This window comes from Protopterus annectens, chromosome 17.part0 (genome assembly GCF_019279795.1).
Source record: "Protopterus annectens isolate FY-2018-M chromosome 17.part0, PAN1.0, whole genome shotgun sequence".
Lineage (NCBI taxonomy): Eukaryota > Metazoa > Chordata > Ceratodontiformes > Protopteridae > Protopterus > Protopterus annectens.
In genome coordinates, this window is record NC_056751.1 from 612921359 (window position 1) to 612933607 (window position 12249).

The following is a 12249-nucleotide window of genomic DNA, read 5'->3' on the forward strand; positions in this document are numbered from 1 at the left end:
ACAGTGTAATGCTTAACTATGCAGTTTATATAGGTATAACTGGAAGAATTCCAATTCTGTAGGACCATCTTCCACTCCACATAAAACAAAGTACTTCACTTACCCTGTTTAAATGTTATTTGGATGAATGGATGGTTAGCCTCAAATTCTGTCTGTTTAGAACCCGTGTCCCTCATGAGTAGGACTAGTATGTAAACTTGTTCTACCTATCTCGGGGTGATTTTTATACAATGTTTAAGGACTAAAAAGTACCTTGGGAATGTAAGGCCATGCTTCTTAAGATCCACACAGATTAGTAGCTTAGTTAATATTTATGAACCTATGAACCTGTAAAAAAAATCCCTTCACTCTGCCGATTATCAGGGGCAGACACCCCACTACAAATGTACTACTCTAGATTCATTTGTTAGAAGTCCATCTGACCACATAGAACTTCAAATTCAGTATTATTTATTTTCTTTAATTATTCTGGAAAGGATCTGCCAGGGTTGTGAAAGTATATGTTTAATAAGCGTAACTCTTTGAAATGTTGGGACCCACTAGAACAAGTCCTGAAACACAGAGACTGAATGGCAGAATAAATGGCAGAATAAATGGACTTACGTAAACATCCAAGATGGCCATTTCTCGGAATATTCCCTTTTCTCAGAGGTGTGACAATCTCAGAGTTGGTATATATTATACATTTGGAGGTTGTGAAGGGCTTGCTTCTCACATCAGGGGGAGGTGCAAGAAGGCTTACTCACCTGCAAAAAAGAAGTTTAAAAGAGAAGAGTGATGTTTGAGATTTACTATTCACCTGTAGTTTTGACCTGTTTATTGAACTTGTCAGCACTTGGCATTTCAAGTGTTTAGTAACATTTCTGTTATAGAAAGCCATTTGATAAGTCACTTTCATAATGCAGCCATAGATAGCCATCATGTTAACTTTACCCAGGATCAAGAGAGTCTTATTATTACAGTAACAAACAACTCCAGTGTGCTTTGTTGCAATTATAAAGGGGGTTTACTTTCAGCAGTAGTGTATGCATTTCTATACCTCATATAAACACAGGGATGTGGTTTAGTAATTATTTTATTTCATATTACAGTTTCACATTAATATTCTTGTAGCACAAGGTATTATTTTGTTCAGTCTAACATATTTTAGAAAGATAATTTAGTTAGAATTATTTTCCTTCTTAGTATTCTACTGACTACATTTTAAATAACGTCAAACATTAATACAACTACAATGACTGATGTAACTACAACAGCTGAGCAATTCCTGTAAATCAATTTGTCTTCAGACTCACAATAAGCAGTAGGCAAATACCTGCCATGATGTCATACTTTGGTCAAGACCTCATTACCACCAAACATGACAGTATATAGCTCTTGAAATGAGATTAAGATCAAGTCTGAGTACAAAAAAAGGCAACATAGGATGCTAGCAAATTACAAGACAGAAAAAAGATGAAAAAGTAAGATAGTGGGAAACAAAGACAAGAAGTTTCAAAAAAGACAAATTAGGTCTAATGTGACTGAGAATGACAGCAGTGTCTGAAATTAATTAGGCCATTAACCCAGATAGCAAATGCTTGATTAATAGCACTTGACCAAAGTTTGCTGTCAGGGAAAAGAGTCCTTGCAAGCAGGTTTGCCTTTACCATAAGGTGCTCTGAGTTCAGAGTTGATTATTTTAATATCTGTATTGCAGGGGAGAAGCTCCCTGTATGAAGGGAATAGTAAACTTGCTTCCTCAAAAAAAAATGCTTTTCAAAATAAAAAATCAATTGTTTGGAACTGACCCAGTTTTAGATGAAACTGTTTCATTATCTGTCAGGGTTTCCCACCATATAGATAGCTGTACACTGATACTTAGGGTCAGCTGTGCTTTGTGGTTAGTAAAATGATACACCACAACAACAGACTTGCATGCACAACATGGTTTGTACCACTTGCTGTAGTTTTGCACTTGTTGTTTTTGACTTGTAAAAATGTATTGACTGTATTTTATTTACTACATATTTTTAACAAAATGGCTTTTTTCTTCAGATAAACCATCAGAAGACACAGTGAAGCCTCCCCCACAGGGCAAACAAAAGGATGATGCTTCAGAAAAAGGTACATTCTGAGCCATGACTTTCATTATTATGACTTTGATTATTGCAAAACTACCCTGTGAAATGCAGACAAGCCATTTAGGTGCACATTCAGGAATCTTGGCCAGGATTCATAGGAATTGTTCCCTCCCTTGCTGATTGGCCCATGCAGGTTAGTCAGTTTGCATGACTGATGGTAAAGCCACAGTGAGACATACATACCTCATTAGAGACTCGTCCTGTCTTGAAATGAATACTGCACTATCAGACCTGATCACATTAGTGATCTTCTTATCAGCCTATGCATTGTAGCAATATAGGCACCTCCCAAAATGCACACACACACACACACACACACACACACACACACACACACACACACACACACACACACACACACACACACACACACAGAGTCTGCATTCCCTACCTATATCCTGTAGATAATTACCAAGTCAGACAGACAGACAGACATAGACATATGCACCCATGTACAGAGTCAGAATTCCATAACTGCCTTCTGTAATATGACCATCCATATACACAAACACACACACACACACACACACACACACACACACACACACACACACACACACACACACACATGCACACACACATACCTAGCCTGTATTTCCTATTTATATCCTGTAATATGATCACCAAGTCACACAGACAGACAGGCAGACACACACACACACACACACACACACACACACACACACACACACACACCAATTTACAGAGTTAGCATTCCATACCTACCGTCAGTAATATCCAGATATACAAACGTGTTTACTATACTGACCTGTACTGACGCTACCACCATAAGACTGACTGGATGTATGTTAAAAGACAGTGTTCACTTTTTCTTCTTTCAGAAAACTTTTAATTGGTCCGAACAATCTTCTAAATCACTCAGGTGAGTGAAATGGGAGACACAGCCATTTCTGGAGAAGACCACATGGTTAATTAGTGTTAGCCATTCCTCTCAAGCTACCATATTAATATGCAGATTCTCAAGGAAGACTGCTGTCTATGCTATAGCCTCCACAAAGAGAAAACTACAGTGGCAGGATGCTGTCTGTGTACTGCAGTACAAAAAATGGCTCCCTTTTGAAATGTCAGTGTTCATAATGCCAAGTGACTACATACTGAAAAAAAAATACAAAAATGGAGAGGAGCAAGTATTGATCATCGCTTTTCTCCTTTAAACTTGTTTTTTTTGCAGGGAAGGGCAAACCTCCCTGTACTCCCTGAAATTATATATACTAATTCCAAGGTCACCAAACTTCAATGAGAAAAGGGAATATTCCAAGAAATGACCATCTTGGATTTAATATATGCAAGTCTGTTTTTTTGTCCATTCAGTCTCAGCATTACAGGACTGGCTAAAGCAGGTCCCAAAACTTCAAATGGTTACAAGCAAAACCTTCCATAATAATAAGGCCACATCACAATACGCCTTTCTGAATCCCAGGGCTTGTCTTCTGTTTATAATATTTAGGTTTCCATGAAAGTGAGTAACAATCTTGCTGTACTATCTGTGGTAATAGTAATAATAAATATTTTTAGTGTCACACTTAAATGTTTGTAGTGGTAAAAGCAGCTTTGTTAAAATGAATACATAATTATAACTGTGGTTGTTTCAGCAATTATTTAGTACTGAAAGTGTGTAATGCTTCTTCTGGGTAGGTATTGATCATCGGTCACCATCAGCATGATCTTTTCTAGCATTTTTTTCAGTACCTTACTCATTACCTTGTGGGTGCATTGATAAATGAAACAGAGCTGTATGATTCTGGTGGCTGGTGCCATTATTTCTTTTTTTGTCTCTTAAGGTACCACGTTCAGTTTGCCCAGCAAATGGGGCTGGCATCATTTCACCTGCACTACAGTTGTAAATCCCTGCTAAAGTTCTGCCTATTTCTTTTTCTGCTGCTCTGTAAAACTCAGCCATATAGCCCTATTGCTTTCTTCTCTTTGACCCCTTTAATAACTTTCCTCATGTATTATTTTATGTAATGTCTCTGTTCAGACTTTCCCTGTCTTCCTTTAACTTCCCCTCATCAGTCCATATTCTGTATCTTCCTCTTAGTGTGCCATATAAATTGTTAAACTCTTTGAGCTCTCGTTTTTATGTCCTCAGTTTTCTCACTTTTATTTCACCCTTTTCCACCAGTTTATTTTCTTTTTTTATCTGTAATCTGCAGGCTAAAGCCTTTCTTGCTTCTGTCCTTGCTCTACCAGAATGCCTTCTTTTTTTTATAATTTCTGATTCCATTGCTGTTGTTCCCCACATTCTGACACCTTTTCTTTTCTTCCTTCTCTCCACGTGTTGCTAGTTCTGTCCTCTGTTTCTATCCTTCTTTGTATTCTGTGGAGCTCCTCCTTTGTTTGAGTTTGCCCATTTCATTTCTTCTAACACCTCCTGATTCTTACATTATTACAATGTTAAGCAATCTTTATACCCGATTCCTGTCTGCTGCTATCCCTCTCATTGTCTGTAAGAATTTGTGACAATCTTTCTCTCTTAGCTTAGCGTTCTGTTCCTCTCCTCTTCATTTCACCATATTTTAAAGCCACTGTCTTTTTCTATTTGAGGTATCCTGCCCCATTATTGATCATTTTAATGAGGGTATGATCTGAGGCTGTTTTAGCACATGTTTTCTGTCTATTCCTTCTTTCAGCTATTCCTGTCGACCTTCTTATTTGTTCTTACATGGAAGTTCCATCTCATATCCAAATATCATCTGGGCTCAAAAAACATTTGTCAACACAATTACACCTGCTGTCAGTCACCCATTGCGCAAACTACTACTCATGTACCAATACACTTGCCCAACCTTTCCTGGAGTTCATTAATTCCAATGCCCTGGACCAGATTGTCCTTACCCCCACCAGAAGTAGCAAATCCTTGACCTGGTTATTACTAACATGGATGACCATTGCCTACACCAATAGTCAGCTCCTACCTGGTTAGATCTGACCACAAACTAATCACCTTGGAAATCTACACCCCCCCCCCCCCAGCCCGCAAAGGTAACCACCATGAAAACTTCTCCAAAGCTAACTTTGGGATCCTAAAAACAGAGGTGGCTAACTTCACAGCACCTATGCAAATGGAGAATAGTTGCATGACTGCCAAATCATACACCAATGCACTGTACAAACACGTACACAAATGCATGGATCTCGCCATACCCAATAGAACCAAAACGCTCTCCTCCAAAAAAAAATTAAGCCAATCTGGTGGTCTCCTGCCATAAACAAACTCTACAACAGAAGGAGGAAACTGATGCAGAATAAGGTGAAGTCCCAAGACTGGAAAAACTCCCTTATCAGCCTCAACAAAAAGTTGAGATCCCTACATCAAATCCTCTAAACTAGCTATGAAAACAGAATTGCAGCATATAGTAAAGACAACCACAAGGCCTTCTATAGTTATGTAAAGAATCTCCACGGCATTACCCAGATTTGCTCTGAGCTACTGCACAATGGTACCTCATATACCAAGCCAACAGATATTACCAGTATACTGGCCGACAGATTCAGTGCCAACTTTACCCCCCCAAAGAACTAATCACAATACCAGTAGATTGCCAAGCACCCAGCATTACTGCTGCACAGGCTAAAACAGCACTGTCCAAGGCCAAGAATACAGTTTCTATGTGACCTAACAATATCCCTGGCTGTGTTCTACATGAACTACAGAGTGAACTGGGACCTCACCTGTGTGCCCTGTTCAATCATAGCCTCACCTCATGCTTTGTCCCTACCAAATGGTGCACTCCTACAGTCATCCCACTCCACAAAGGAAGAGCAACTACAGACCATGGGAACTATCACCCCATTAGCCTGACTAGTCTGATATGCAAAGCTATGGAATGCATCATCATGGACCTAACAAACAAGGCTATAGGGAATCTCCAAACTCTGGCTCCCACACAGTTCGGTTTTGTAAAGGGTAGATCATGCCTGCTCAACTCGGTTCACTTCTTTGAGTCAGTCACCAGAGCTGTGGATAAAGGTAAGGTGGTTCATACAGCCTAGCTTGATCTGGCCAAGGCTTTTGATACCATTCCCTAGTCAGGATTTATAGAAAGCTCACTAAGCTAGGCATCAACCCCTATATCACTAGGTCAGTTGAAAACTGGTTCACAGAACCCACAGTGTGAAAGTAGCTGACTCCAAGTCAGACTGCTGACTAATCACAAGTGGAGTCCCACAGGGTTCAGTCCTGGGTCCTCTCCTGTTTGGTATCTACTTCTCTGAAGTCCAGGCCAACACGAAGGGACTCTGGCTGACAACGTTCATAGATGAATGCAAGTTGTGAGCTATTAACTCCCCAAGTGATGTTGACATCCTACAGAATGGCCTCAATGAGACCAACAACTGGTGTCAGAACCATGGCCTTAAGCTCAGTGCCAAAAAATGTGTCATCATCTCCTTTGGAAAAACCCAGTTCCCATGAATTACCACACTGATGGTAGTCCACTGAACACAGAAGGTATTACAAGAGATCTGGGAACACAGGTTGACAGCAACCTCTCTTTCGATCATCACATTGCCACTGTGACCAGAAAGTCCTTCAATGTGGCACATCTCATTACTAAGGGTTTTGAATCCGGGAAGAAAGAGGTCATTACCTCCCTCTACTCTTCCATTAGGCCAATTATCTAGTACAATGGCCCATTTGGCATGTACCTCACTAGACACCTGCAATAACTGGAGAAGCCACAAAAGTACCTCACAAAGAGGATCCTAGGCCTTAAACACTTGTCCTATATGGACAGACTCAAAAAACTCCAACTATTCTCTGTCTCATATCACCTACTTAGAGGGGATCTCTGCTTGACATACAAAACCATGTCTGACCTAGCTCTGTTAGAAATGCTACAGCTAAAGAAATCCCAATCCCTCTGCACCACATGCTTCAGAGACCTTAACCTCATTACCACAATTAACAGAACATGCTTGAGGGACAGGATCATAGCCCAGAGACTGCCCATGCTATGGAATAAACTTTCCATACATGTCAAGCAGAGCACCTCGCTGACCCTCTTCAAGAGAAATCTTGATGAGTGGATGGGAAACAGAAAATTCACCCTGGGGATAACTCCAGTGGCTCTACTTTACAGAGGCACTGGGAACTAAGGTCAGGTGGCACTATGCCAGGATAATTCTAAGACTAGGCTTGTAAAGGTCCCAGGGTCATTAGCCTAGTACACATCTATGAACCAATGAAACATGCTGCTTACTGTTGTGCTAAGCAAACTAAATATTAGTATGTTTTAGTTCTGTTTACTGTTCATTTAGTCTTCATGCCATGAAACTATATGTGGCAACATAAAATTAAGGCACTAGCTAAGAATATGTCAGATATTTACAATGCAGCCATGCACTACCTCCCCCCATACACTGCAACCCTGGTCTTTCAATACTTGTTGACAAATATATCAACTACACAACTTAAATCAATAACAAATGTGTGCTATACCATGCATATCTTTAGAATGACAATACACATTTGGATTTTCAAGTACTTATGGTAATGTGGACACCTGTTTGCATATATTTTGTAAAGCTGTTTTCTTAAACTATGCCTGCGCATTGGAACACAACCACCACATACTACTCATTGCACACTCATCAATCTGCTAACATGCAGAACTTGAACTATCTTGACAGCTGAACATGCCTACACATCCATTCCATTCCAGCCTCTCAACATCTTCTCTCCAACATCCAGTGATGTCATCCACTATAAGTTGTCCTTCAGCCTTGTAAAAATCAGACTTGAGCTGTGGAATTTCTGTAAAGTACTATGTTCTGTAGTTGGTGTACTTAGGGGCCCTTCTCACTGTAGTCATCTGGGATGTGTGTGTGTTTGTGTCCTTGCTTGACATTACAGAGTGCATCTTACACCAGCATGTGGGACACTGCTATTAGCATTTTCTCCGCACCAGACTCTGCTAATGTCATCATCTATAAAGTCTTGTCTGACACTCTCCAAATCGGACTTGAGCTGTGGGGCTTGCCTTAAACACAGAGTTCTCTAGTTGGTGCACCTAGGTAGGGGTTCTGTTCTCACTGCAGTCAACTGAGGTGTGTGTGTGCCCATGCTTGTGCCCTTGGTTGACATAACAGAGTGCATTTTACATCAGGATGTGGGACACTGTTATAAGCATTTTCTCCTCACCAGACACTGATGATGTCATCAGCTATAGCTGTTTTGTGGATGTGCAGTATTCCCGTCAGGGCAGGGTCACAGACTGGCCTGTAGGCCAGGCACAATTCATCTTATCCTATTATATACAAATTACAGTGATAGGGCTTTCAGTCTATCCACATACATCATGGCATGGTTTGAAGGCCCTGTATTTTCTTGGTGAGAACCCCCTGTGGTCTCCTGCTGCTGCAGGTGTCTGGTGAGATACATGCAAAAGGGAGCATTATACTCTATTACTGTTCTGATAAGGTTGAGTAAACTGCTGTTATATCATCCTCGGATCTGGATACAATGGCCTGACTTATGAAGTGCAGGACGTAGTCTTTCCATACCACTGTGGGCAGTTATTGGTTGAAGTTTAGATTGCTGTCTATATTTGTTCCCAGGTCTTGCACTACTGGGTTTCAGCATAGGAGGAGTGTAATCAATTTTGTAACTTTTGGGGAATTCCACTTTGCAGAATGCCAAAATAAAAACACATTTTTGCATTGATTTTTAGACTGTGTGGCTTTGGCACCAATCATTTGTCTGTTTTAGCTCCTCCTATAGTATGCTATAATCATTGGTGGACTGAATAATTGCACCCAATATGCAAGAATCAGCAAACCTGGTAAACCAAAGGCTATATACTTTAGCCTGGACTGTTGAGAAATAGATCCCAAACAGTAAAAGATCAAGCACAGATCCCTGGGGTACACTAGTGGTGTGGTCTACTGGTAGAGGTTGATTCGCCAACTTTCACAGTATGTGTTTTGTTTGTGAGCCAATTGGTTAACCAGCCAGTGACATAAGGGCTAATCCCCATCTGGGAGAGTTTTTCAATGATACCTGAGGTGGGGACTGTGTCAAAACCCTAAGACAGATCAAGATAAGCACTTTGCACTTTCTTACTCTCATCCAGGCCCATCACACAGAATCAATGGGCTGTGAAAAGATCATCGATCACCTATAGCATGACTCAACACGTACACCTTCTTGACACAGATGAATACACAGTCCAATACACCCTCTACATGGAATATGTTCCTGTAGAAGGGTGTATGTCAACATGCATCCATCTGACATGGGGTAGGGACAGCACCTGATGCATGCATGTATAGACACATCCTGACTTTCCTCATCTGTGAGGTAGACCAACATGTCATCCTAGACCTTTTTTTAATGGGCACTAGTAATATTCTGGCTGTGTAACAGACCTATGTGAGTTGTTAATACTACAGCCATGTCTGTTACATCTGTTAGATATCCTGAAAGAGTTCATCAAGTGCATGCATGATGACAACGCTATCATCCTGTGGAGCCTGGCCAGGTCAAAGCATTTGACACAAATCCTCACTATCATATGTAGCCATAAACACCTATATCACCAAGTGGGTAGAGCACTGGATCACATACATGGCATCTAAAGATTTGTAATAACTAATATATTTTACCTGTAGATTTTACCTTGCTGTATGGATTTGTGATTATCTGCAGATTTTATTCTGGATAATTAAGGAGGTTTTAGACTGGTTTGTGGTTCCAATTACTTTCTATTCTATTATTTTATTCCTATGGAGTTCACTGGATTTGATTATGTTACTAGCTATTACTTTTAATATGACAAGTCATAGTAATCATGTAAGTGTGTTTGTGCAGAACCATCTGTGGTCACTCAGAATCGCATATGTTGTGTCAGAGACATGGGATTACTGGTGGTATTATTCTGATATTGTCCATGATTGTGCATGCTTTTTTTACTGTTGTCCATGAGTCTGTAACTGTATCCCACTTGTTGAAGACCTCTGCTGACATTACACTCATATTCAGGCAAATCAGTTTGCACAGCTTCACAATATACACCGAACCCCAATTGTATATAGCATCCCTGATAGAGGTCCTCTGCATTGTTCATGTCAGGATGCTTATCTCACAAAAACATCTTCTCCATTGTTATGTTACTTTGTGTGACAGTCATATAATATACATTTTCACTGTGCAGTCCATACTATACCATATTGATATGTCGTTAGTGCTCCTGTTACAACTGTCTTCCATTTACATGCCCTCAGCTGCTGTGCATTACAATGTTCACCTGTCCTATTTCCCTGTGTTCATTCCTATAATTCATGTGTGTGTCCATATTCAATACACACACTTCTCTTGGTTGTTTATTTTAAATGGCAATCCATCTACCCTTACAGATCATTTACACAACTTTTGTACAGAATGCTTGGAATAGGATTTCACAATACTCTGCAGAGTATACGCTGTCATGTACTGTGTCTAGACCATATACATTACTGTATGTGAAACTTAGTAATCACTGTGGCATTCTGCATAATCCTGCTAACCCAGTTTGCTCATAGGTACACAGGTTTGCTATTTGTGTTGCTTTATATGGTTTTCTGGCCAGCAACACTGTTGGCAGCCACGAAACAGCGCTTGTTTACATTTAAGCATGCTGCGCAGCATGAATATGTAATTAGCGCTGCTGTCCACACTGCAAATATGTAAACTCTATGTAGGCTTTGAGAGGAGCCCACATGGAATTTATTGAATCCAAAGGTATGTCTTCTTCTCTTAATGCACTTTACTTCAATTTTCACACTTTATATCAAGTTAGAAATGCCTTCTGTGCAATGATCTGTTATGGTCTGGTTCATCTTCCTAACTAAGACTGAAGGCTTAGATCTCAGCCTACTCAGCACCAGTCTAAATGTTCCCATGTTGCATATCGTCTCCTTTATCCAGAATACCCTAGAGTCTACATTCCCTGTCCAGACATTATCTGCCACCCATCTCATTTGCATCGGGTGTCAGACAGTTCCAGGCTTGGTTTGCATTTTAGATTATTTGTGCAGCTGTTGCTGTATTTTGGCGATTGTCTTCAAGGTCTGTAGGTACTACTTATTGTTTCCTTACAGTATGGTGAGAAGATATTTTTTCCAACTTGTTGTCTAGCTTTGGCAGTTTTCCCACATATGTTGCCTTTCATGTTGTGGAATTTCCTGCTGCCAGTACTGACTTTGTTAAAGTGCTTAATACTTTTGTACGTGTGGATAGTGGCAATTACGTTAGACTGCTTAGTGCTTCAGAACTTATTTTTTGCTTCTACAGTTTTTGCATTTAACAAGAGTTAGTGTGCCTGCTGTGTCAGAGTTTCTGGCTGTTGGGATTTGTTTTTGCAGGGTAATTTTGCAGTTACTGCTGTAATCATCAAGGGTTACTTTCTGGTTGAGTGCCTAGTACCCTAGTACTTAACTTCGTTCTTACTGCTGCTGCCTTTTCAAAATGTGGTATAGCACGGAGAAAAACTCCCAATTACAAAATGTGAAGCATGTGATCACAGTGTTCCAATGCAAGACAGGCATGTAAAATGCATTAACGTGCTTCAGGGTTGCTCAGCATCAGTTAGATTGTGATATCTGACAAACACGTAACACGTGTATCCTGACTGAGTAAAGAAACTAGTTACTGTTAAAGGGGATATTACCTAAAGAAAGTGCCTCTGAGTCATCCACCTCTCAGGATCGTGTTTCTCAGTAAAACCTCTATGGCTACATTTAAAGATAAAACATTAAAAGAAACCCTCTTTTAAATGCATTAAAAGAGAAGATAAGTCTTCTGTAGAAACAGGAGTCTTAAAATGGCAGCCTGTGTTATTGAGAACTAACCTCTTAAGGCTCAGTGTGAAATCTGTAGGACAGGAAAGTGTTTTCTGCATTTCTGCTCTGGATTTACCCAGGTGCCCACTGTGTAGCCCCCCTTTTAAGATTGTATGTGCCACATCTTCACACAGCTCTGTTTTTTAAACATAAGAGAGTTGAATGTTGTCACAGATGATACTACAGGCTGAATTGAGTTTGAGTGTCTTCCCAAACCTTTATTCTCAGAAACAGGCAGGAACAGTATCAGTCTCCATTCACTTGTTCTAGACTACCACTCAGCTTC

The 12249-nt window shown here is 40.2% G+C and overlaps 1 protein-coding gene across 1 annotated transcript in view; it reads left to right on the plus strand.

Annotated features, from left to right (window-relative positions):
• The window catches only part of LOC122791474 (hemicentin-1-like), an 810132-nt gene that overhangs the window by 421634 nt on the left and 376249 nt on the right, over positions 1 to 12249 (plus strand). Inside the window, exon 10 of the mRNA XM_044059217.1 lies at positions 2038 to 2106. Coding sequence (XP_043915152.1) covers positions 2038 to 2106 — 69 coding nt within the window. The remainder of the gene's footprint in view (positions 1 to 2037; positions 2107 to 12249) is intronic.